The 25,710-nt window shown below is 38.9% G+C and overlaps 3 protein-coding genes across 10 annotated transcripts; 2 read left to right on the forward strand and 1 right to left on the reverse strand.

The window, feature by feature from the left end:
- Positions 1–43: 43 nt before the first annotated feature.
- Positions 44–17,418, forward strand: HERC2 (E3 ubiquitin-protein ligase HERC2). The gene is made up of 13 exons (XM_011646034.3): positions 44–185; positions 392–1,010; positions 1,209–1,409; positions 1,769–1,979; positions 2,239–2,496; positions 2,622–13,741; positions 13,812–14,135; positions 14,272–14,581; positions 14,722–15,443; positions 15,520–15,958; positions 16,140–16,363; positions 16,441–16,595; positions 16,711–17,418. Exons 2-13 carry the CDS (start codon positions 818–820, stop codon positions 16,942–16,944), a joined length of 14,391 nt encoding a protein of 4,796 aa, XP_011644336.2. The 5' UTR covers positions 44–185; positions 392–817; the 3' UTR covers positions 16,945–17,418.
- A 530-nt stretch (positions 17,419–17,948) lies between these two features.
- On the reverse strand, positions 17,949–25,338 carry LOC105431687 (peptidyl-prolyl cis-trans isomerase-like 3). 8 transcript variants are annotated; one of them, XM_089074972.1, is made up of 7 exons: positions 24,776–24,986; positions 23,545–23,825; positions 23,285–23,458; positions 23,057–23,191; positions 20,335–20,518; positions 18,801–18,911; positions 17,949–18,690 (listed from the first exon to the last, which is right to left on the reverse strand). In XM_089074972.1, the coding sequence occupies exons 1-3, from the start codon at positions 24,917–24,919 to the stop codon at positions 23,332–23,334; spliced, it is 552 nt and encodes a 183-aa protein (XP_088931098.1). In that variant the 5' UTR covers positions 24,920–24,986; the 3' UTR covers positions 17,949–18,690; positions 18,801–18,911; positions 20,335–20,518; positions 23,057–23,191; positions 23,285–23,331. The 8 variants fall into 8 exon arrangements, with proteins under 8 accessions (XP_088931098.1, XP_011644339.1, XP_088931096.1 ...); XM_011646037.3 differs by lacking the exons at positions 17,949–18,690; positions 18,801–18,911; positions 24,776–24,986 and adding exons at positions 19,676–20,191; positions 24,993–25,067; positions 25,141–25,336; XM_089074970.1 differs by lacking the exons at positions 17,949–18,690; positions 18,801–18,911 and adding exons at positions 19,676–20,014; positions 20,102–20,191.
- Positions 18,536–23,298, forward strand: LOC105431690 (sarcosine dehydrogenase, mitochondrial). The gene is made up of 15 exons (XM_011646042.3): positions 18,536–18,677; positions 18,797–18,899; positions 19,129–19,385; positions 19,460–19,672; positions 19,885–20,208; positions 20,365–20,527; positions 20,607–20,754; positions 21,098–21,236; positions 21,338–21,538; positions 21,622–21,889; positions 21,976–22,105; positions 22,187–22,443; positions 22,544–22,706; positions 22,803–22,910; positions 22,996–23,298. The coding sequence occupies exons 1-15, from the start codon at positions 18,654–18,656 to the stop codon at positions 23,153–23,155; spliced, it is 2,658 nt and encodes an 885-aa protein (XP_011644344.2). The 5' UTR covers positions 18,536–18,653; the 3' UTR covers positions 23,156–23,298.
- Positions 25,339–25,710: the final 372 nt, after the last annotated feature.

Genomic DNA, 25,710 nt, shown 5'->3' on the forward strand with positions numbered 1-25,710 from the left:
GTCAAATGTCAGACGGACGACCGCGACGGGCGACTCGCGGATATGTCACGTCCCAGACATGCTCGATCACCGCGCTATCGCGCGAAGATTGACAACACTAGTGTTGTGACAATCGGTGGATAATCGAGCAGCCGATCACATCGTCGGAATTGTCTGAGATGGGAATCCGTCGCGGCACACGTCCGGTATGTGTTTGTTTATTGAATCGTATAGTGTGTGGTATGTGGTGTGTGTGTGTGTGTGTGGCGCGCGTGCGCGCGCGCGCGTGGTGTGGTGGGTGCGTGCGTGGGATGTATGGTGTGTGCATGTCAAAATAATGATACCGTAATGTCACAACATTGATTGATTTTTTAATCGAGATTGGCGAACTGACAGCGACGGATGTTTACAGATGGTAACAGGAGACTAGAGGATGGAACGGATGATAGAGACTTTGAGCGAGAAACCGCAAAGTGCGTTCTAATCGCTAACCTCTATCTTCTCCGAGGAGTTGCTTGCTCCAAAATTCAACAGAGAATTTATTTCGAGGAACGTCTCTCTTGTTTTTTTCTGTTCTTTAAGTGATGTCACGTTCGACCGAGAGCTCGAAATCTAAGAATAACGAATTAATCAATCTTGAGACGAGATTTTCTATTTATTGATCCGTGGAGAGGCAGATTAACAATCGTCATGTAATCGTGGAAGCAAGAGGGGAAAACAGTATTTCATAAGAAACGATATTATTAATTTTAATTGAATCTCATAAGGGACATCTGTCTGTTTGTCGTGTCTGAATTAACAAATCAGATTACACGTCTTTGTAAATAAGATAGGCAAAATGAGCAACCAATTAAATATAACAGTCAGACCGGAAATAAGATTGGATGCCAAGTGGTTGAAGACTGATCTACAACGATTCCTTTATCGCGATGGATTAGCTGAATTGTGGAATGAGATGGTACGAGATGGCGAAATTGTTGGTTCCTTCAGCGATGGTTTAATCAATGCTGCAGGAATTGTAGCGAAGAAAGGTATGGATATAGAAATAAATAATAGAAATATAATGTAGATATTAATTTAATTCATACTTATTTCTGTATCCATTTGATCTATGTTATAAATCTGTATCTCTAAAGTATTTTGGAATCTGGAAAGAAATGAAAATTAGAAAAATGTAAATAAAAAAATGTAATAAGTTTTATCTTAATAATTCCTTATATTATTTTAAGGTGAAACTGGCCATTATTATTGTGGTATGAGAGTATTATCTTGTCTCTGCTGTGATGGAATTTGTGGTCCACAACATGGTTGTAATTGTACTCCGTGTCAGAAACTGGATGAGGAAGAAACTGCAAGAACAACAGCGATGGTCGAAAAGGCTACATCTGCCAGGCGGATAATGGACTCGTGGCTCTGGGGACCACAGCCATGTAAACATATTTACATAGACATTTTATTTATATTCTAATCTATTTAAATTTTTGTTTAAGTTTCTATTCAAAATATTTCTTTACATTTAATAAAATTTTAACAAACAGTTTTACTTTGAAAGTTATATATTTTGTGAATATTCTGCATTTTATGTAATTTATATTTTATTTTTTAAATGCTACATTTTGCAGCAAATCATTATATATTAATATTTATTTATTACTTACCTATTATTTATTATCTATTTATTATTCATTTTTATTTATAAGCACTAATTCTATTTTTTGATTTTTTAAATTTAATATTTTTGGCTAAGTTTAATATTAATGTCTATGTACATTTATCTATTTATTTTCAGCATTAACAGATTTGAAAGGATGCATTGATTTATTGATTAAGGAACAACGGAAGTTATGTTGCGAAGTTGCAAATAGTACGTTATCTGCAATACGTTTAAGACAACGTTTGATAGTTGCTCGAAGATATTTCACCGCTTTGTCTCGTCATAAACCACAAGAGATCAAAGATACCTCAAATTTACCAAAGTCTATTGGAAAATTACAAAAAACGTTGAGTATAAAATGTATACAATATATATGATTATAATTAGTCATATATTTATGTTGTAAACCCTATTACATACAGCACAGGTCAAATTTCCTAAGTGATTTGTTTTCTCGTATACATTACATGCAGAGTATCGAAATACAATTATATATCTTGATTCTCTCCAGAGTACGTTATTTTCTGTTTTTTCTGTGTTTTGTTTGGAAAATAAAATTAAATTATGCTCATAAATACTTAAATTTTTAAATTTTTAAACCGCAGGCCGAGACTCCACGAAAAAGCAACCTTAGGATTAGCGCGCGTTGGTTCACGTGCGGCTCTCAATTTCTCGTTCGCGTACTTAAGACGGGCTTGGAGATCTGGAGAAGATGTCGAGTTTTGTAGTGAATTATTGACCGAATCATTGGAGGCACTACAATCGTTACCAGAGGCGACTCTCTTCGATGAAAGTAACGTTTCTCAAGTTTGGTTGGAAGTTGTGGAAAGATCAGCAAAGTTTTTAAGACAAGTCGTTACTGGGTATGTATTTTGTTTTATATATTTTTGTATGTATTTTTGTTTTATATATTAACATGAATAATAGTTACATATTAATTTTATATGAACAATTTTTTATATACGATACAAAACAAATTTACTTTCAGAGAAGTGACTACTGGACGATCGTGGCGGCCAGTACCACTGTCAGATCAGCATACGGCTCTTTGCCTATTATTGGAATTAGTTGCGCAAAGGGCCACGCTCTCTAGTTTACTGGATTCCGTAGTTTTATTACTTCATCTCAGTGGTAAACATAAGAATCAAGATAATCGAGTTACGCCACCCGGAAGTACGGCACCGCTTGTTCCACTATTACGGCGATTGAATATGATACCAGCAACAAAATCTCGAAGGCATCTCGATAGAAACGTTACGCCGGGACCCTGCGAAGTGTTACTTAAATATTTACGACTGCCGGATGATGATGCTGTGTCCGTCGATTTGAGAAAAGCCGCAGTTATTATAATGTGTAATTTAAGCAGATTGGCTGCTCCTCTTTTACCACCCGCGAGTGCTGAATACGGATTTCCGAGAAGCGGAAATGGCAAGCAAACATTTCAGGAAGTGTTAGCTTGGGGTGGTGTAAAATTTGGAAATGGTTCCACTCCTTTTTACTGCGATGCAATCGCGGAATTGGGCATAAAGCAACTTTGCTGTACTGAGCGAGCGTTGATGATATTGTCATTAAATGGCAATGTTTATAATATGTATCACGGATCCGAAACTCAATATCCGCAAAAAGTGCATGGTTTTTCCGATAAATCAATTACGATGATCGCATCTCATTCAGATGGAAAGCACTATTTAGCATTAACACAAGATGGCTGCGTGTATTCCTGGGGCAACGGAGACGGTGGAAGACTTGGACACGGTGACACTGTCTCGTACGACGAACCGAAATTAATCGAGGCGCTTTTAGAGAAGAACATCATGTTTATTGCATGCGGTAGCACGTATTCGGCAGCATTAAGCGCCAGTGGCGAATTGTACACTTGGGGAAGAGGAAATTACGGTCGATTGGGTCATGGTAATTTCGACGATGTCATGAGTCCGACATTAGTAACAACGTTGAAGGGTCATACGGTTGTGCATGTGGCGTGCGGTAGCGGAGACTCCCAAACCTTGTGCGTAACCACATCTGGTATAGTCTTCTCTTGGGGAGACGGCGATTATGGAAAACTAGGCAGAGGTGGTACAGATGGATCCAAAACGCCAAAGATTGTCGATAAGTTGCTGGACATTAATGTAGTAAAGGTGTTTTGCGGCGGTCAATTCTCCGCAGCGCTGACGGCTCACGGTGAGGTGTACACGTGGGGAAAAGGTGATGCGTATCGTTTAGGCCATGGTAGCGAGGAACATATCAGATATCCGAAAGTCATCGAATCCTTGAGAGATAAGAAGGTCAAAGATTTGTCCGTGGGTACCACGCATATATTGGCATTGACAGAAGATCAATTCGTTTATGGATGGGGTAGAAACGATTATGGTCAGATTGATCCCACGTTGGGTTCCGTTGTTTCCGAGCCTACATTGTGTCCAACGTTATCTTCAAAAACAGTTATCGGTCTGGCATCAGGTCCGACCCAGAGCTTTGCCTGGTGCATGTCAGCGTGGTCAGGCGGAGCTAGCAGAGTGGCCTTTGTCGTCGACATATGCGAGGAGACTTTCCAACTGCTCGACACGCTCCTGTCCAAGTCTTGCGAAGGCCTACCAGGGATACGACCGCCTACGCAGGATCGCGAGTGTCTGGCAGTGGCTACGTTGAACTTGCTCCGATTACAATTACATACTATATTAACACATAATATCGACACTAAATCTGTCGGACTCGCAGCCAGCAGTTCACTGTTAAATTCCTTGAAGCAACGTTGTGTCAATCTCGCAAGCGCAACCGGGATATTAGCGACGATACAAGATGCGGCGCAAGCAGTTTTACAAACCGGCTGGAGCATATTGCTACCAACAGCTAACGAACGTGCGAAAACGCTGTCCAGCTTTCTGCCAAATACCTCGAATAACGTAGAACAATCGAGTTCAGCGAATATATATATAAATAGTGGACAGCGATTTATGGCTGATTTACTGGTATCTAGTCTGATGGTGGATGGCGGATTGGAGTTGGCGTTGAAGGCTGCGATTAAGGCGGAAATAGCAGACATGCCGGACGAGAAGGATTTTCTCGACATAGGTACGTCGAACGTCGTCAAAGCGAAAACCGAAATGCGACAGGGTATGAAAGATGGTTTTAATTCCGGGAAGAACATTACGACTATCTCTCTGCTTCAGCTAATACAGCAATTAATCAGAAATGGAACGTGCATTACGCAATCCAGATTACAGCAAGGCTCATCGCAGCAGGCAGATCGGAACGAACATCTTCGAAGATTCGACAATTCACCCAGCCTGAATCTGCTGCTGCGTTTCCAACGGTTACTGATCGCGCAAGTGTATGAGTGTATCACGCGCAAGTCTCGCACGGAGGATCTGCACGATCAGGAAATGATGGGCGCGGAGTCGCTGCTGAAGAAGTACATCGCGCAGATTTGCGATCACTCCACCGAGATACTGCCACTAGCGGCTGAGATAGGCGGCCGCTCCGTTAAAGATTTCATCTCAATTGCCACCGTCCTGAAAAGCGACATAATCAACGTCTTACTTTCCGAGCTAGTAACTTGTTTGATATTGTTGCAAGTAGATTATTCTATGTTGCTCATCGACATGAACTGGATGGAAGTGATCGCACCGATTCTGGATTCATTGGACCATTTTGTGAAATTAGCTCCGACTATGGAAAAGAATGAAGCAGATGATTTGTCCTGGCCGGGGATCATCGCGCCGTTGCATGGAAATAAGATATCCATCCAGGAGGAGCCTTCACTGATACGTTGGGCGGACTTGGAGAATCACAATCGTGACGGTGGTCTTTGGGTAGTAGTGAATAACAACGTTTACGACGTGCAGGACATCAGAAACGATGGCTCTTGGTCTCCATTCGAAGTGCTGCAGCGGTACGTTGTTGGCCGGGACGAAACTTCAGCGATGACGCAATGTAGCGCATTGTACGATCAGTTATCGCCACCGCGGGGCATGATGGATTCCTGTTTCGTCGGTCATTATTGCCAAGCCGAGCCCGACGAGAACGCACGGATCACGATCGAAGTGACTGATGTCTGTTCGTCCCTTCTGGATACAGAAAGAGCTCTGGGATTTTTGCTAGGCTTGCACGCCTACCGAATGCGACAGAGTTTGATGCTTCAATCGGCGGAGGAAGAAGCTGGCATTTGGCTCACTGCGAATTTCTTACGGGGTGGCTTGCAAGTCCTACAACCACCAAATCCGTATGAGGAGGAGAAGGATGAAGCGAGAAGCAATACGTCGACCGCTGCTAATTCACCCACAGAACCGCCGCTCCCGGTGCACGCAAAGAACGAGCAGCAAAAGGAACATGACGATCGAACAATCGCGTTTATACATGCGTTAGCGGAAGCACATAAAACCGACGATAGCCACGTACGAGCATTCTTAACGATAGTCGACAGATATTCTAAGGCCAACAATTTATTCTCTCACGCTGATTTTTGCGGCGATCATCCAGTTGAGGAAATCAGCCGTGTTTTGATGGCTGTGATTATAAAACATCTTGGCTTGGGACAGCAAGCACTCGCGTTAGCAGAGCAGGAATTAAAGACTGTTAACAGCGCGAGACTGAGCAATACGTTGGCCGACATGGCGCGAGCGATTTATCAGACAAAGTGGAACTTGGTGCGGATTAGACAGCAACAGAATCGTAGTTATAAGGAAGTTTGCGCGCCTGCGCAGGAGAGATGCAGATTTCTCTTGTACGAGATCAGGTCCGCGATGAGTTACGAAGTTAAAGGACTCGAGGATTTGAAACTATTATATACCGTCCCTAGATTCAAGAAAGCCGCTCGCATGGTTTTAGCGGACATACGTAAGAACAAAGATGCATCCGGCGGCGGTGGTAAACCAGAGGATATTTTAAACGCGTCGATACAAAATGCCAAAACGAAAAACAAACCGGATGGTGATACAACGTCCTCCTCCAAAGAAGGTCTGACTGCCACGACTTCCTCCTCTACGAAACTTGAAGATATAACGGATATAAAGAACAAAATTATGCAAATGACTGAGAAAATTCGATGCGGGCCGATGCAATGGGCTAATGCCGACTACAATGGCTTGATGACGAGTATCATTGAATTCGTCATTAACGACGGCATTGGTGGGGATGTCGAGACGTTGCGCCGTGCTATGTACTGTCAGATGCAACGTGCACGTGTGCGGGAACAGGGTATATCGATGATGCGGGAATTATTGAAGAGAGACTATTTGATACCATCGGTGAAATACTCCTTGCTTAACGGTTGGCTCGGCTTGACCTACGAAAATAAATCCCTTAGCAATGGAATTACGCATTGTTTGTATAATATACAGTTAACGACTCCGTATCAAAAATCCAAAGTTATTTTGGCTGAAGCCGAGGTGATCTCATGGGCAGTACAAGCTTTACGGATGTATGTCGTTCAAGCAGAGTTGCCGAACAAGCAAAAGGTCAGCGGAAAAAGCAGTTTGAATCAAGGTACTTATACTTGGTTACGCAAATTACCGAGAGCGAGATTCCTGCTAACTATCCTTGGTATGCTAACCAATTATCAAAATGCCAACGAGATCGGACTGTTAGTTAATTCAGGCCTGTTGTCGAGCATTTTGACTTTACTGAGACAAATCGGACCATCGTCGGCAAATTTCTGTGAAGGCGGCGAGGGACAAGGACAGCAAGGTGGAGATGACGAGGCGCCGAAAGTAAAGACCGAAATTACGACGATTTACGAAGATACTCTTCAAAAGAATAAGCCGCCGACTGTTCAGCTCAGCGGAATGGAACTGGCGGCATTGATGAAAGTTGGCACTCGGGTTATGCGAGGAGCTGATTGGAAATGGGGCGATCAAGATGGTCCTCCGCCTGGCGTAGGTAGAGTAATCGGTGAACTCGGTGAAGATGGATGGATAAGAGTTCAGTGGGATAACGGTGCGACGAATTCGTATCGCATGGGTAAGGAGGGTAAATACGATTTAAAGCTGGCCGATCCACCGACGCCTCCTGATGACGACAGCGATGAAACTGACAGCGATACTTCGCTCGATGGAAATAGAATGGAGAGTTCCGGTTTCCGCGGGGAAGATCTACACCCAACTACGTGTCTCAAATCAGCATCGACGAATTTGCTACGAATAATTTTACTTTCTTGTGGCGTGGAAGCGGATAAAGTATCCATGGTATCCATCAAAATTCTTACTTCCACTCTGCATGGCATAATATCGACTGCGAATAAATCCGGCGAGTCTACCACGCATGTTCAATTAGCGAAGCAGCATCACGAAACTTGGGCTACTTTTAGTCTTCTGAGAGCGATCGCAAAATCGACGGGATTGTGCAAGTCTTTGAGTTCACAGACTTGGCTCAACCTCCTTCTAAGCATTGTTGTCGATGAAGCTAAGCCCTGTCTCGAGAAGCAAATTATGATTATGAAACTACTAGCAGCTGTTTTACCTTCGTGGGGAATGGAGACAAATCTGAGCGACATGATGCAATTCTTGGAGAAGTCCTTCGGGATTCTGGGTCAAGTGGCTCTCACGTGCGACATTGCTGCCGGTTCTGAGCTTCATTCGAATAAATGTCGCATGTCCTTGACCGCATCATATAGTTCCACCGTAGCTGAGGAATTAATATGGTTAATCAGATTTTTGCATTCTCTGCCTGGTTGGAACGAAGCTATAAATAGATTTCTCTCCACGAAATTGGCGTTGACAGTGGATCTTTGGAATGATAGTCCGCTATTTCACATACAGATGAACGAAAACGGCGGTGAAAATGGTCTGTTCATTCAACGGACTGTCATGGCGACTCTCGTTGTCATCGGTGGTTTGGATAACAGAATAAGAATTGGCGGTTTAGTGAATTCTGACGGTGAGATAGGCACAGTCTGTAGATTCACAAAACACTCGAAAATCGTTATGCAACTATGGAATGGCAATGGGATACGGAAAATAGTACCGTTCCACATGGTGAAACGCGTCAATGAGAAATTTCAATTGGAAAGAATGCCTTTAACAGAGATGCTCATATCTGTCTGGGCTAATCTGCTTTTAGGTATCGCTTGTATGGATAAACGATCAGGCAGCATGCCCGTCATTGCTGGCACCGTCAACGCCTCGATATTACGAAGCCAGCAACAGCAACTTGCTGCTTTGAACGCCGGAAAAGCCATGCTCGCCTACCAATCGAAATTGCGAAAGATTTTGAAATATCCATTAACTAATGAAGTCAATGATGAAGACAGACGTACTTGTACGCTTTTACAGGAATTGTTGTTGCGCGCCACGAAACCGCAACCATTGAAACCGATATTTAAGCGTGGAGAATTAGAGGAAGCCGCCTTAGCAGTCTCTCAATATTTAGTTTCCGAATTAAGGCACACACCTATCCAACGAATTGGCATGACTTCAGATCCCATTACTCCTACATCCGACTGTTCATTGGTCTCCTTAACGTCGAGTCAGAAAAGACATTGTAAAGGTAACACAGCGGCGAGGAGAAGTTCAGCGGCGACGCCTGCGAATCCTTTGGTAGCTCAGCTAGTCGAAATGGGTTTTCACAAGAAAAGTGTCGAATTAGCAATCAAAAGCATGAGCGTCGCCGAGCAAGGTAGCGTAACGGCGGAAAGTGTGGTAGGCTGGCTGTTGGAAAATCCAGACGCCGCTCTCAGCGATACCGAGACCCTGTCTAGCTTGGAGGGACTGACAGATGGTAGTGACGATTCGATTAGTGAGGATCTAGATGATTCTCCATCCGGGCAAGAGGGTGCTGTGAATGGTGGTGCACCACCGACCTACATGAAACGCTCAGATTTTCTATCGGTCGATGAATATGCGATTTATGTGCGCGACAACGTGGTCCCAGGCATGCTGGTACGATGCTGTAAGAGTTATGAAGAAGTGGAGTACGGCGACGTCGGCCAGGTAGTGAAGATCGACGCGGAGAATTTGCACGATTTGAACGCGCAAGTTGCATGGCAACGCAAGGGCGGCACATACTGGGTGCGTTTTATTCACATAGAATTACTTGGCTACCCGCCATCCTTGCCAGGTCCACCACCCGCATTGAAGGTCGGGGATAAAGTTAGAGTTAAAGCATCGGTGATTGAACCGAAGTACAATTGGGGATCTGTAACTCATCATTGTGTCGGAGTAGTCACAGCAATAACTAATAACGGCAAGAATGTATCCGTAGATTTTCCGCAGCAGCACGGTTGGACCGGCTGCGTCGCCGAGATGGAGAAAGTACCGTCTTGTCATCATTCCGTGATTTGTAACTCGTGTTGCTTATCACCGATTTCCGGCCCGAGATTCAAGTGCAAGTACTGCGATAATTATAATCTGTGCGAAAATTGCTTCTACACTAAGCGGTTGCACCGACACGGTTTCAATAGAATTGCGGAACCCGGTTCCGCGGCTGTTTATGCCGGTAAGCCAGGCAGATACCACAGGCAAGATTTATCAGAATCATGTTTGATCGACGATTGGTCGAAGTGCATCAGAACCTTGAGCGTATCTTCGCGAGAAAACTGGGCGACACGTTTGGTAGATGGATCCGGGAAATATTGGCAAAGTTGTGGATCGCAGGGTAAACATTGGATTCGCCTGGAAATGTTGCCTGGTATCTTGATACACTCTTTGAAAATCATCGTCAATCCGCAGGACAGTAGTTACATGCCTTCCGTGATAGCGGTCAACGTAGGAGACTCCTTTACTAATTTAATGGAATTAAGAATGATAACAATACGTTATTCGGACACTAGCGTTACACTGCTTCAAGATATGAAAGAATATTACCCTTGTGTAGAAATAGCGATAAAACAATGTCGAAATGGCGGTATAGATTGCAAGATACATGGTTTGCGCATAATTGGTTGTCAGAATATGTTTGAGAATCAGTTGACAACCTCGGTCTCCTTCCTTGCATCTGACTGGGAAGTTTTGCAGGAACAAGTGGCGATACAGCGTTGCATGGATACACCACCTCAACAATCGGCCGTTTATGTTTGGGGTTTAAATGATAAAGATCAATTAGGAGGGCTGAAAGGATCTAAAATCAAGCTACCAATATACAGCGAGGTTCTTTCAAAATTAAAACCTATTCACATAGCTGGAGGAAGCAAGACTCTTTTTATCGTTAGTCAAGAGGGTAAGCTGTACGCTTGCGGAGAGGGAACGAATGGCAGGCTAGGTCTAGGGGATGATAACAATGTGTGTGAGCCGAAGCCCATTCCTTTTCTGAGTCAATTCGTGATCAAGAAAGTGGCGGTACATTCTGGTGGAAAGCATGCCCTGGCACTCACTCAAGACGGTAAAGTGTTCTCGTGGGGTGAAGGTGAGGATGGCAAACTGGGGCATGGAAATTGTGTTTCGCTGGATAAACCGAAGCTCATCGAGACATTGAAATCGAAGAGAATCCGAGACATCGCTTGTGGATCAGGGCATTCGGCGGCCATCGCAAGCAATGGCGAGCTATACACTTGGGGCTTAGGCGAGTATGGTAGGCTGGGCCATGGAGACACTATCACGCAAACAAGACCAAAATTAGTGCAAGCTTTAGTCGGACAGAGAGTCGTTCAAGTAGCCTGTGGTAGCAGAGATGCGCAAACTATGGCTTTGACCACTGATGGTTGCGTGTATTCTTGGGGCGATGGTGATTTCGGCAAGCTCGGCCGAGGTGGAAGCGACGGTTGTTACACACCCTTATTGGTAGATCGATTGAACGGCTTAGGTGTCGTACAAGTGGAATGCGGCGCACAGTTTTCTCTTGCTTTAACGAAGTATGGTGAAGTATGGACGTGGGGAAAGGGCGATTATTTTCGTTTAGGTCACGGTAACGATCATCATGTTAGAAAGCCTACACTAGTTGAAGGTCTTCGGGGCAAGAAAATTATTCATGTGGCTGTTGGCGCGTTGCATTGTCTCGCAGTGACCGATACCGGCCAGGTGTATGCCTGGGGTGATAACGATCATGGACAACAAGGCAATGGTACGACGAGTGTCAACAGAAAACCATCATTAGTGCATGAGCTGGAGGACGCGAGAGTGAATAGGGTATCCTGCGGCTCGAGTCACAGCATAGCTTGGGTATTGGTCGATCAGCCCAGCAACGGCAATCAAGACCCAGTCACGTTCCCGACGGCAAGGGATCCATTGGGCCAAATGTGTCTTGGTCTGAATAATACACCGGAGCAGAACGGTGTCGTTGTTGCAACTAGTGACGCCGTCGCTACGAGACCATCGCTTGCCAGTATAATACTCTCGTTGGAGAGTAACGTCGCTAAACAACAGGCTTTGCAGCATGTGATTAACGCTCTTCTTATTATGCAAGCACGAGCGACGATAGTGACGGCTTTGCAGAGTCACTCGATGCTGAGCGGCTGTGCGTCGGTGAAGAACGCGTCGATAGCACCAACGACGGACGCGATACCACCAGAAGGAACTATGACATCGAGTACCGAACACGCGGTTTATCAGAATGTCGGTGATATCGCGCAAGGCGGAGGAGAGGCTCCAGCGAACGTTGCTGAAGCAGTCAATGTAACCACTAGCCCTAAGATGACTCCCGAGTCTGAAGATTATCCGTTAGCTATGTTAGCCATGTCTATGTCCAGCTCCGCCAGTCTGTCCTCTCGTGCCTCGAGGATGTCGACGAGTGCGATGAGTGTTATAGCTGCCACTCTAACATCCAACGCACAGGTGGTGGGTGAGGACGGCGCGACAGCTTCTGGTTTGGACGAATTTACATCAGCGTTAACAGAAGATGATGCGAGAGTCTTGGTGGACCTGTTGAAGCTGGCGGTAGCTAACAGAGTTTGCGCATCGGCCAAAGAAACAATATCATCGGTATTAATCGCTTTAGGAAAGATTAACAGTTCTATCGGTAGCATGTTGCTGGAATTATGTGTGACGGAGCTAGAGGACACTGCGGCGAACAGCAACTGTGTCAACAATACACCACAACCCGTGGTGCAAGAAACCCCGCATCCTTACATAGATGACACCACATTGACCGGCCACGTGAAGATACCTGGCGCGGAGGCACTTCGGGTGGAATTCGACCGGCAATGTTCCACGGAGAAGCGGCACGATCCGCTTACGATCATGGACGGAAGTGGCCGAGTAGTGGCAGTCAGATCTGGTAGAGAGTGGACCGAGTGGGGCCCGGAGATCAAAATCCAAGGAGACGAACTGAGGTGGCGATTCTGCTCGGACGGATCCGTCAACGGCTGGGGCTGGAAATTTACAGTTTATCCAATCGTGGCGAAAACAGCGCCGTACGAGTTGGGTTCTGACAGAGCGGTGCTGTCGCAGCCGACTATAGCTCTAGCCGAACATCTCCTCATGGACAACAGCCTGATAAACTCCGATAGGAACGTCGCTTCACGATTGGCTACCGCTCTGGGACAATGCAGTCAATTAAGCACTCTGTCCGCACAGCAGAGGATGTGGGCATTGAGAAAATTACAGGTGGTGTACACAAACGGGCCGGGTATAAGACCCGAAGTGGCACTTTCGTCTCTACTTAGTTCTCTGCCACAAGCGCTTTTGAGACAGTATGCGTATGAGGATCCTCTGGTTAGAGGTGGTAAGCAATTGATGCACAGCGACTTTTTCAAAGTTCTCGTGGCGCTTGCGTGCGATCTGGAGCTGGACGGAATGCAATTCTGCTCCGAGGTGCACAAGTGGTCCTGGTTCCGAAGGTATTGTCTCGCTGCACGTGTGGCGAAATCGCTTGTCGACCGTACTGCTTTGCCAAAGGCTTTCTGCCATGAGGTCACAAAACAGTTGAACGAGATGGCAATGGATGGAGATGCCGACTATACAAAAGATCATGAGAATCACAATGTATTTAAGCAGGGACATGACGAACAATTACTGCAATGGCTGAATCGTCGTCCGGAAGACTGGACGCTATCGTGGGACGGATCAGGCGCGATTTATGGATGGGGTCATAATCATAGAGGCCAACTCGGAGGTCTGGAGGGTCCAAAGGTCAAACTGCCTGCACCCTGCGAAAGTCTGTCTGCGCTCAGACCAATTCAATTGGCTGGCGGTGAACAGACTTTGTTTGCTGTAACTGCTGATGGAAAAGTCTATTCCACTGGTAAGATGGAATAATTTTCTTGAAGAATTGTTGCGTGACTCGTATCAAGTCTTAAGGCGAGACTTTGCAGGCTATGGAGCTGCAGGACGCCTCGGAATAGGAGGAACCGATTCAGTTATGATCCCAACATTATTGGAATCGATACAACACGTATTCATCAAAAAGGTGGCCGTTAGTTCAGGAGGCAAGCATTGCCTCGCTCTGAGTTCGGAAGGTCATGTATATTCCTGGGGTGAAGGCGACGATGGCAAACTAGGACATGGTAATAAGGTGTCGTACGACCGGCCAAAATTGATCGAAGATTTACTCGGCATAGAAATCGTAGATATAGCTTGTGGTGGTCATCATAGCGCCGCTATTACAAGCGCTGGATGGCTGTACACATGGGGGAAAGGTAAAATACGATTAGGAGCTAGTAAAACATTAAAATATTTAATTTCGGAATTTAATAATTATTAAATGTTTAACTAGAGAATATTATGTGAATTGAAAGTATAATTTTGTATTGTAAAAGATATAATTGATTGTAGGACGTTACGGACGTCTCGGCCATGGCGACAGTGATGATCAATTACGACCAAAGGCAGTAGAAGCTTTGCAAGATTACAAAGTAATCGACGTAGCTTGCGGAAGTGGCGATGCGCAAACACTCTGCGTAACCGATGATGACAACGTATGGAGTTGGGGCGACGGAGATTATGGAAAGTTAGGTAGAGGTGGAAGTGACGGATGTAAAGTTCCACTTAAGATAGATTCTCTAGCCGGACTCGGCGTAATCAAAGTCGAATGCGGTAGTCAATTTTCGGTTGCTTTAACGAGATCCGGAGCGATTTATACCTGGTAATAATACTATACATACATTTTTACATATTTCTTTTATATATATATATATATATATATATATATTTCTTTTATTTATTCGTAGTAAATTATCTTCTTTAATTCCTTTTTACATTTTTTATTTCTTTATTTATTTGCAGGGGTAAAGGCGATTATCATCGTTTAGGTCATGGCACAGATGACCATGTACGTAGACCACGTAAGGTAGCCGCATTACAAGGGAAGAAGATCATTTCGATAGCAACGGGTTCGTTACATTGCGTCGCATGTTCCGACAAAGGAGAGGTTTTCACGTGGGGCGACAACGACGAGGGCCAGCTCGGCGATGGCACCACGAGTGCGCTTTATAGACCAAGACTGGTACATGCGTTACAAGGCAAGAAAATTACGAGAGTGGCCTGCGGCAGTGCGCATACACTAGCTTGGAGTACTGCAAAAGCTACGCAAAGCAGAATGCCGGCATCTACGCCTATGGAATACGATCTAGTTAAAGATCTATCGTATTCTGTATTGCGCAACAGACTAGTATTACTCCATCATTTCGCGGAACTTTTGTGCCCTGCTTTGGCTATGTTCCCGATCACTGGGCATATTGGGCTGAGCAAGTTAGCTCCTATGTTAGTGTACAGTATAAAGGAAGCGACATTTCGCAAAGTTATTCAAGCCACAATGGTCAGAGATCGCCAACATGGACCTGTGATCGAATTAAATAGAATTCAAGTGAAAAGAGCTAGAGCCAAAGGCGGATTAGCTGGACCAGACGGTATCAAGTCTGTTTTTGGCCAAATGGTATCGAAAATGTCCCTCTTAACACAAGATGTATTGTTTCTACCTCATAGGATATGGAAAGTAAAATTCGTGGGTATGTATTCTCTTTAGATATAATTGTGATTTCTCATTAGATTATGTAAAATCATTAATGTTTGTGTTATTTCTAGGGGAAAGTGTCGATGATTGCGGCGGTGGATACAGTGAGAGTATAGCAGAGATGTGTGATGAATTGCAAAATGGTTCCTTGCCGCTATTTATACCTACACCAAATGGTCGTGAAGATAATGGCACAAATCGAGACTGTTTCTTGTTAAACCCCATGGCCGACTCACAATTACATATGAACATGTTTCAATTCTTAGGCATTTTAATGGGGATTGCTATACGAACAGGTAGTCCATTGAGTTTAAATTTAGCCGAACCAGTTTGGAAACAACTTGCCGGAATACCTCTGACACCTGCGGATTTGACGGAAGTCGACAGGGATTATGTTCCTGGTTTACTTTGTATTAGGGACATGGATCCTGATGAAAAAGTCTTTCAGACATTAGAAATGCCATTTTCCACGCCATCCGCTGCAGGACACGATGTGGCATTATCCAATAGGTATTGCATTAATTTTTTTATGTATTTGCATTAACTTTTTACAATGTATTATTCATTATCTGATACATATTCCATATATATTTATTATAGAAAATATTTTTTTTCTAAATCTGATGTCTTTAGAGAGAATTGATAAATTAAAAAGTTTATTTTTATAAAATTATTTAATTTAATTTTTCAGATATTTAAAAATAACACCAGAAAATAGACATGAATATGTAAGATTGGCATTAGATTATAGATTACATGAATTTGATGCTCAAGTAGCAGCTGTACGAGAAGGCTTATCAAAAGTCGTTCCTGTGCCCTTATTGGCATTGTTTAGTGGTGCTGAACTCGAAACGATGGTTTGCGGTAGTCCAGATATACCGCTTAATTTATTAAAATCTGTTGCAACATATAAAGGTATGTGCTCTACTGCAAATTTAAAATAATTATGTATTGTCAATTTTTAAATAAAAAAGCTATCTTTTATTTTGTAGGTATTGAAGCGATTGCACCACTTGTTCAATGGTTCTGGGAAGTCATGGATGAATTTTCCAATCAAGAACGATCGCTTTTCCTACGTTTCGTTTGGGGCAGAACACGTTTACCGCGCACAATCGCAGATTTTAGAGGCAGAGACTTTGTTTTACAAGTAAGCAATTGCCATCTTTTTCTTTGAGAAATATTAAATCAAGAGAAATACTAAAATTTAATTATCCACCACTGCACCATTTTTATTTATTTTTTATTTTTATTTCATTTTTTAGGTAATGGATAAGTACAACCCACCGGACCAGTTTCTTCCTGAAAGCTACACTTGCTTTTTCCTTTTAAAAATGCCGCGATATTCGTGCAAAGCAGTTCTACAACAAAAACTGAAGTATGCAATTCATTTTTGTAAAAGTATCGACACCGACGAATACGCTCGAGTACAAGCTGCAACCAATTCCGATACTGAAGATACAGATAGTTTAGCGAGCGAGGAACACACTTCGCTTTAAATAATTCATTATGTGAAATGGTTATTTGTGTTTGAAGTGGCATTTCGTTCTTCGACTTCTTTCAAGATGTGTTCACAGATTCTCCAAAAAATATCCTATTTTTCTTACACAATATATTTATATATATATATATATATATATATATATATATATATACCACGCATTATGCTAAAATACTTAATTACATGTACTGCTTTTGTAGCACGACCAGTTTATTGTATAGTAGATGTTAATAACAGAGTAAATAAATCAATAAGATTAAGAGTCCTTTTCCATCCAGATTCCTTTTTTAGTCGGAAATATTATTTACTTTGTAGACGAATATCGAATATTCAATTACTTAATTCCGTAATTTTTTAGTGTTTTTAGTCTAACGTCGAAACTGTTAGTCTTTAAAAAATAGTTTGTATAACGTCGTTATGCATTTCGAAATATATCTTAGAAATACATTACGATTTACAAAGCAGAAAATAATGTTATATATTCTATATGATTTTTAAATAACCTATAATTTATATTTTTAAATAACATATTTCAATCATACATAAAATAGTTGATATGTAGCGAAAACCATTAGTCTTGTTATTTTAATAAATAATCAAATTTGTAGATAAGAAGCATTGCAATGTCATCGGATATTTTTCTTTACACATTTACCAAATTATTTTTTGATAATTTTTTGATAATAAGACATATAACTTAGCACATAATTAATCGGCAATGCATTTCTCAATCTTGTGAAATGTCTTGATATAATATCAAGGTCAAAAAAGTGTTGCATTGTTCTATAATCAAACAATAAAATTCTAGATATATGTATCTATCTATTTATATATAAATCTGTAGAGGGTAAAGCTTTCACAAGGGTCATTGTCAGTGATAACTGTTCTTCAGAGTCTACATTAGCAACGAGGAAAATTATTTTCTTAGAAAGTAAATAGCTAATGTGAATCAATTTAATTTTATCAAAAATATATAGTTTACGATATTAGATTTAGATACGATTTTTTTCTTAATTTTTTTTTATTTGTTGATTTACATACATTTTTTTCAGAATATCAATCTCATGTTAACATTTTTTTTTTTAAATAATTTCTAATAATATACGATATTTCTAGTTTTATTTGATAAGAACTGGTAAGGACTAATCTTATGACGAAATTAATTTCTCTATCGCTTATTATCATTATGTGTCAACACAGCAAAATATCAGATATTTTTAGTATATAATAATAAGTATAACAACACATTGCAAAATTAAAGAAAAAAAAAGGAAACATAGATAACAGAATGAGCATACTTGAGCAACTACATAGCTCTTTATACTTATCCCTCTCTTTTAAATATTGTTTTTCTCATTTAAAGTATGCAATTGAGTAATGTTTGTGTTACTCTGCGATTGACGTCGTTCGTAATCTTTTTTTTTTTATTCTGTGTGCTGCACGGAAGCAGCATTTTCTCAAACGAACGCGCGATGCACGCGAGCGTGGACTGATATCACGGGTAAAAGAGAAGTGAGCGTTGAAAAATATGCATTGGAAAGTTTTTTTGATAATGTATGTATATGTTATAAACAGCGCGTAATTGTAAAGAATGAACCACTAGCAGAATAGTCGTGTGATACGGTGCGGTCTGTGAACTGGGAGATTGTAGTTCAATCTGCACTAATATTACAATTGCACACAAGCTGACTCTGCGAAGCATACGAAATGTTTCGTCTTGCAAGGAACAAGGTATACATTTGATCTGGAATTAGTATGAAATAATCTATCATAAAGAAAATAATTTTATTTCCGTAAGAAAATAAAAATATATCATATTTAATATTTCTTTTCATTTCATTTCATTTCAGTTACCTAAATGGGGTCTTAGAAATAAACGAGCGGTTACTACGTTCAAAGAGAACGAGGCGAAGAACATTGATGTACCTAGCAATGCAGACGTTGTGATAATAGGTAAGTTTAGACCTGTAAAGAAAAATGTAATCAAACGTATAGTAAAAATTAAATAAAAATTGATTATTCTATCTATCTATTTATACGTATATATTAAAATTCACATTTTTTGGCAATGTATTTTTGTACATAATACTAGAACGTAATAAAATCTTAATTAAATATTAATCAATATTTATATATATAGATTTATGTTTATTGATATGTTCGATAAAAATTATTGTGATAGGTGGTGGCAGTGCTGGTTGCAATGCACTTTATCAGTTAGGAAAACGTGGTGTCAACGCAGTGCTTTTGGAAAAATCTAAGCTTATATCTGGCACAACATGGCATACGGCAGGCCTCGTGTGGAATTTTCGTGGTCTATGCGACATAGAGACGGAGTTACTAAAAGCTTCGCGGATGCTTTATTCATCTTTGCAAGAAGAAACAGGCATAAATCCAGGATGGATAAATAACGGTGGACTTTACATTGCTCATTCTCCCGTGAGTTTAAATATCTCTGTTCAATTGATATGCTTCTATTGTTTTGATGAATAAATATTCATTGTTTTTCGTAGGAGCGAGTGACCGATTATGAAAGATTAACTACTAGCTGTAAGAATTTTGATATTGATGCACATATGATTGATCCGGTCGAGACAAAAGAAAAATTTCCTCTTTTGGATAAAAATTCATTTTTGGCTGCAGTATACTGTTCAGCGGATGGTACTATAGATCCTGCCATGTTAGTAAATGCATTAACAAAATCAGCAGAAAAAAACGGCTGCAAGGTATACATTTTTTTCATTAGCATTTTTTTTACTATTATCAAATTTCTACAGTACATATTTACATAATAATAAAACTAATTTTATATCTAAATTCTATAAGTTAATAATAGAACAAATTCTATAAATTAAGAGTTATTTGCTCGATAATGATACAATATAAAAAAAATTACTGTTAATTGCTAAACTGAGCTAAATGAATATAATTCTTTAAGATCATCGAGGATTGTCCTGTCACTAAAATTCTCATCGAAGATACTGATGGTCATAAAACAGTTCGCGGAGTGAAAACGCCTCATGGTATTATAAAAACCAACGTTATATTAAATGCGGCGGGAGCATGGTCTGGAACAATAACACGAATGATAGGATTGGATATTCCATTGGTGCCAATGAAACACGCATACATCGTTACTGAACCGATGAACGTACGAGGGTTGCCAAACGTTCGAGATCCTGATTTTAATATCTACTTTCGAGTGCAAGGTGGAAATATAAACATCGGAGGATATGAGCCAAATCCTATCATATTGAAATTTGTAAGTTATATTGTACATGTTAAATGTAAGATTAAATTTAGTTGGGTATAAAAAAAATATATACTGTAAATAAATATATAATATCTGTAATATCTACAAGATAATTGCTATTGTTTATTTACGTACTGTTTGACTCAAATGATATATATTGTAAAGCCGCCGGAAGATTTTTCCTTTAGTCTGTATGAGTTGAATTGGGACGTATTCAATACCCACGTAGAAGCCATGAATCGATTAATGCCCGCTTTGGCGAATACTGGGATAAGAACGACCGTCTGCGGCCCAGAAAGTTTCACTCCTGATCATAGACCTATTATGGGTACAAAATTTAAGCATTAATTTATGATCGATTACGTGACATAGGAATATTAAATTTTAAATGCAACAATGTCTAAAAGGTGAAGATCCACGCTGCACAGGTCTTTATTATTCTTGCGGATATAATAGTGCCGGAATGATGTTTGGAGGTGGTTGTGGAGAACAAATAGCATTATGGATAATTAATGGACGACCGGACAGACACATGTTCAATCAGGATATAAGACGGTAATAAAATCTTATTAGTCCATTTCTACTAATGTCTATTAATTTTGATCTCAGTTTAATTTACTTTTTATTTTTTTTTTTATTCTTAGAATAAAAAAAAGTATATTAAATTGAAGTTAAAATTAATTTTATTAGAATAAAATAGATATTAAAAGTTATATCTACTTAACTAATTAATTTTTAGATTTATCAATTATTATTTCATACAATATGTTTTATATTTTTATTTATATTTTTATCAATATAAAAAAATGAGAGAGAGAAAGGAGTCAGCAATATGGCAAGTAGGATGCATTATTCCATCACTATATACAACTAAAATCTTTGTATATTTTATCCATAGGTATATACCAGAACAAAGAAAAAATTCAGTTTGGGTGAATGAGCGAAGCCATGAAGCCTATGCAAAAAATTACGATATTCGTTTTTCACATGACGAACATTTGAGTGGCAGAAATTTGAAGACAGATCCTTTCCACAATGTATGCTTTACGTTAATTTAAACTTCGATTCTTTAAACTTCCAAATTCCCTCTTTTTGACTTTTATATTATATACTTTTATATTTATATACTATCTTTTAGTTCCTCGTTAATGAAGGTGCAGTTATGGAAGAACGACAGGGATGGGAACGTCCAGGATGGTTCCTACCGGATAACAAAATAGCTCCAGTTTTACCTTATGATTATGATGGCTATTATGATATTCCAAAAAATACAAATAACACATATGCTGATATATTAAAAACAGAACGTACATTTAATTTTCCACCGCACGATAATATTGTAAGTTTTTTTTCTGACTGAATGTCACATAAAATGTTTTTATATCAAGAAAAAATATCAATTCGATAATTGTTTATGTACAGATACGGGAAGAAGCACTTGCATGCAGAAATAACGTTGCCTTATTTGACATGTCGTATTTCGGAAAACATTACTTATGTGGTCCAGACGCAAAAAAAGCGGTAGATTATATATTTACAGCTCGAGTAGATCGAGAAATTAACAGAACTGTATACACTTGTATGTTGAATAAAAAAGGAGGTACAGAAGGCGACTGCACTGTCACTGGTCTAGAATCTGGCTCAGGTGGATTAGTCGATCCCATATTTAAGGGAAAAGCATTTTACGTAGGTACGTCCTCATACCTTTTATATTTTTCATACATTGCATTTAAAATTTCAATCTCACGTTATTAATATTCCTATTTTTAATTTTAGTAAGTGGAGGCATGTCATCATATCATACTTGGGCGCATATCAGTAAAGTAATAAGAGATAAAGGTTTTAATGTAACTGTGCACAATGTGACAGAACAGATAGGAATTTTATCGATTCAAGGTCCAAACAGGTATCAAAATTAAATGCAAATACAAATATATAAATGTTACAAAAATACATCTCATATCTCATGTATCATCCGTTATTATAGCCGCCAAGTTCTTCGAATGTTAATCGAGGATGATCTCTCCAATAAATCATTTCCATTTTCAACTTCAAAATTGATACGAATAGAGGATGAATTAGTACACATATTCAGACTTAGCTTCGTAGGGGAACTTGGTTTCGAATTACATATACCGAGAAGCTCATGCGAAAAAGTTTATAAAGCTTTAATGGAATGTGGTAAAAAATATGATATGAAACTAGCCGGCTTTAGAGCGCTCTATAGTTTAAGTTGTGAAAAAGGTATAGCAAAAATTGTTGATTATTTTTTGCTATTATTGTTGATTATTATATGATATTATTTTAATCTGTACTAACTCATAATAATTAATTCGTTTATCAGGTTATCATCTTTGGGGTACAGATTTAAGAACGGACGATAATCCGATAGAAGCGGCTTTAGAAATTGTCTGCCGCAAAAACGGCAAATACTTAGGAAAAACAATTGTTGAACAATGTCGTAAAAATGGAATAAAGAAAAGACTGGTACATTTACATACAAATGAGTAAGTACATCTTTTCGCGATGCATTTGACTCTGATCAAATTATCAATATTTCAAACACATGTTGATCATGCAAAAAAATAAATATTTAATTATAGCGATGTACCTTTATGGGGTATGGAGAGCGTTTATAGAAACAGTCAATTAGTTGGTTATTTAAGAAGAGCTGAACGTGGATATACTTTTAAAAATGGTATTGGATTGGCGTAAGTAAAATATAGATAATCAATAATAAAAATATAAATAATTACATATTATTTATATTTGTGTGTTCATTTTTTTGTTATTCAGATACATCATAGCTCCAAATGGACAAAATGTTACAAAGGAATTTTTAGAAACGGGCACTTACCAAATCGAAGCGAGAAGAAAAAGATATCCCGCAAAGATGTATCTCCAGAGTCCATTCGACCCACAGAACAAAAGATTATCAGGTGTATATACGATATAAAAATATTTATCAATATTATTTTTTTTTACTCTAAATCTGTAAAGGACAATTATATGTATAACTTAATAATTACGAATATTTCATATTTTTTCATTTCTTTTTATATATTGATAGAATAATACAAATTACTTGTGTTACTATGATGAATAGTAAAAAGTTCATTTTATCCCTTAAACTTATCCTGCTAATGGGTTAGCATGTATAGTTACATTATTTATCCTGATTTCTGCAAGCGGTTTGTAATTCTTAGGATTCACTGGTAATTTTTCCAATTGTTCCAAAGTTTCCGAACCATCAATGACTCTAGGTAAACAGAAACCCAATAAAAAATTATTATAATTTTGCACTTTATTGCACAGCAAAAACTATATAAAAGAAATCAAACTTACTTTCCAAATAATGTATATTTTAAATCTAAGTGTGATTGTGGTGCATAAGTTATAAAAAATTGACTGCCATTTGTATTAGGACCATTGTTAGCCATGGAGACGAGGCCCCTCGCATTATGCTTTAACTCTTCTTTAAATTCATCCTCAAATTTGCGATTCCATATGGAGGTTCCTCCTTTACCAGTATTAGTAGGATCTCCAGTTTGGACAATAAAACCTTTTATGTTTCGATGGAACAAGCAATTGTCATAATATCCACTAGCACAGAGTGCAAGAAAATTCTGAAATAAGAATGTTGATACATAGTGTCACAAAAATTATATTATATATTATATATTCCTTCTGTAATTATTTACAATACATGCGTCATAATGCATATATACAAATTTTTGGACAAATAAAATATCACAAAATAATTATATAATCATACATTAATGATAACAAAATTGTTATTATAGAATAAAGGAAGGGCAGGAAATAATATTTAATAGAAAAACACTTAATAATTATTATCTGTAAATGGAGTTGGATCCATGATAAATTTAAAATTATATTAATTATATTAATAATAGTAAGTATTTATTTAATAATTGCATATTCATTGTCTTTGAATATAGCCAAATAGGCATATTTTGAAATTCTTAATGACACTGTTGTTACATAGTTGTAATATATATATGGCAGAAAAGTTTTATATATATATATATATATATATATAATAATAATACATATAATAATACATAATAATACATATAATAATACATAATGATAACACTGCCCTTAAAAATTACAAAGGCTGTGTTCCAAAATTTATTATTAGCACTTACATATAGTATATGTGAACTATAGATTTTCAATACTGTAATGAAGTTTTAAACATAATTATAATAAAATCCAAAGGTGCAATTTCATGCAGCGAAGCAAAGCTTTTACTCCTACTTTACCTCAATGAAAAGTAGTATTGAAAAGTTAAAAAACAAAGTTAAAAATCACTATACTGATTATAATATATTTATTGAGAAAGAAAAAATCATACAAAAAGAAAAAGTGGATAACGCCCATTTTAAAAGATCATAAATAATCATAAATAAAATTATGTATAATCATAATTATTTAATAAAATCATAAATAATCATAATAATCATTTTCCATAATTTTAAAATTGTAATAAATATCTATATTTTTAATAATTTCTCTTTTAGTCTTTCACTGGCAACTTTTCTAGCATTACTTCGCTATTAGTTGGACAATGTAAAACTTTCCAGCGTGCTTTCACTAGTTCGCTATATTCATTGAAAATTGATGGAGAGAGGGTAAAAACTAGCTTTACTAAGTTGTATGAGAAAGCAGCTTCAAAGTTGCAAACGCTAAACATTGCAGGTTAGACGTTACTTAGTAAGTAACTGCAGTATCACAACATTGTTCACTACGTGGAAACCGAACTATACCTCGCATGTTTTCGGGCACATTTCGCAAAATAATTCTATTTTGATGTCACCAACGTCCGTATGTAATGTAACGCTCTAAAAAAAAAGAGATGACATCAATAATCATGCGAATACAAACAAGCGGAGATGCTATAAATAATATATTCACCATTTTTCATAGTATGTTTTCACAATGTACTTTGTATTCGATTGAAAAAAGAAAAATCAATTGAAAATAATTTCACCGTTTTGAAGATTACGCCTCATAATATACGAGGCTTCTTTCCAGAACATGCAGCACTTTTCTCAATGTTTTCGCATGTTCAAACGAGAGAGAAGTGGAAGTGCAGAAAGTGTAATTATAGGTTGCACTCGCGACGCGCGTTTCTATTCCGAAGTCAAATAGCATCCGTATGATCATTGACCACCAAAGAATGTGTGTGTGTGCGTGTGTGTGTGCGTGTGTGTGTGTGCGTGTGTGTGTGCGTGTGTGTGTGTGTGTGTGAGAGAGAGAGAGAGAGAGAGAGAGAGAAAGATTGATATTACAAAATATTATATCTATATTATTTCTATATTATTATTTCTATATTATTTTATAATATTAATTATCATAATATTGGGTCAAAACAATATATTAGAAGTTGACGAAACTCGGAAAGATTTCCACGAACTTGAAAGAAAATATATACAAGAATATTTGCGTTTTCGTGAAATGTCAGGAAATTGTAAGCAATAAGAA

Source organism: Pogonomyrmex barbatus, unplaced genomic scaffold (assembly GCF_055798465.1).
Source record: "Pogonomyrmex barbatus isolate J1 unplaced genomic scaffold, ASM5579846v1 scaffold18, whole genome shotgun sequence".
Lineage (NCBI taxonomy): Eukaryota > Metazoa > Arthropoda > Insecta > Hymenoptera > Formicidae > Pogonomyrmex > Pogonomyrmex barbatus.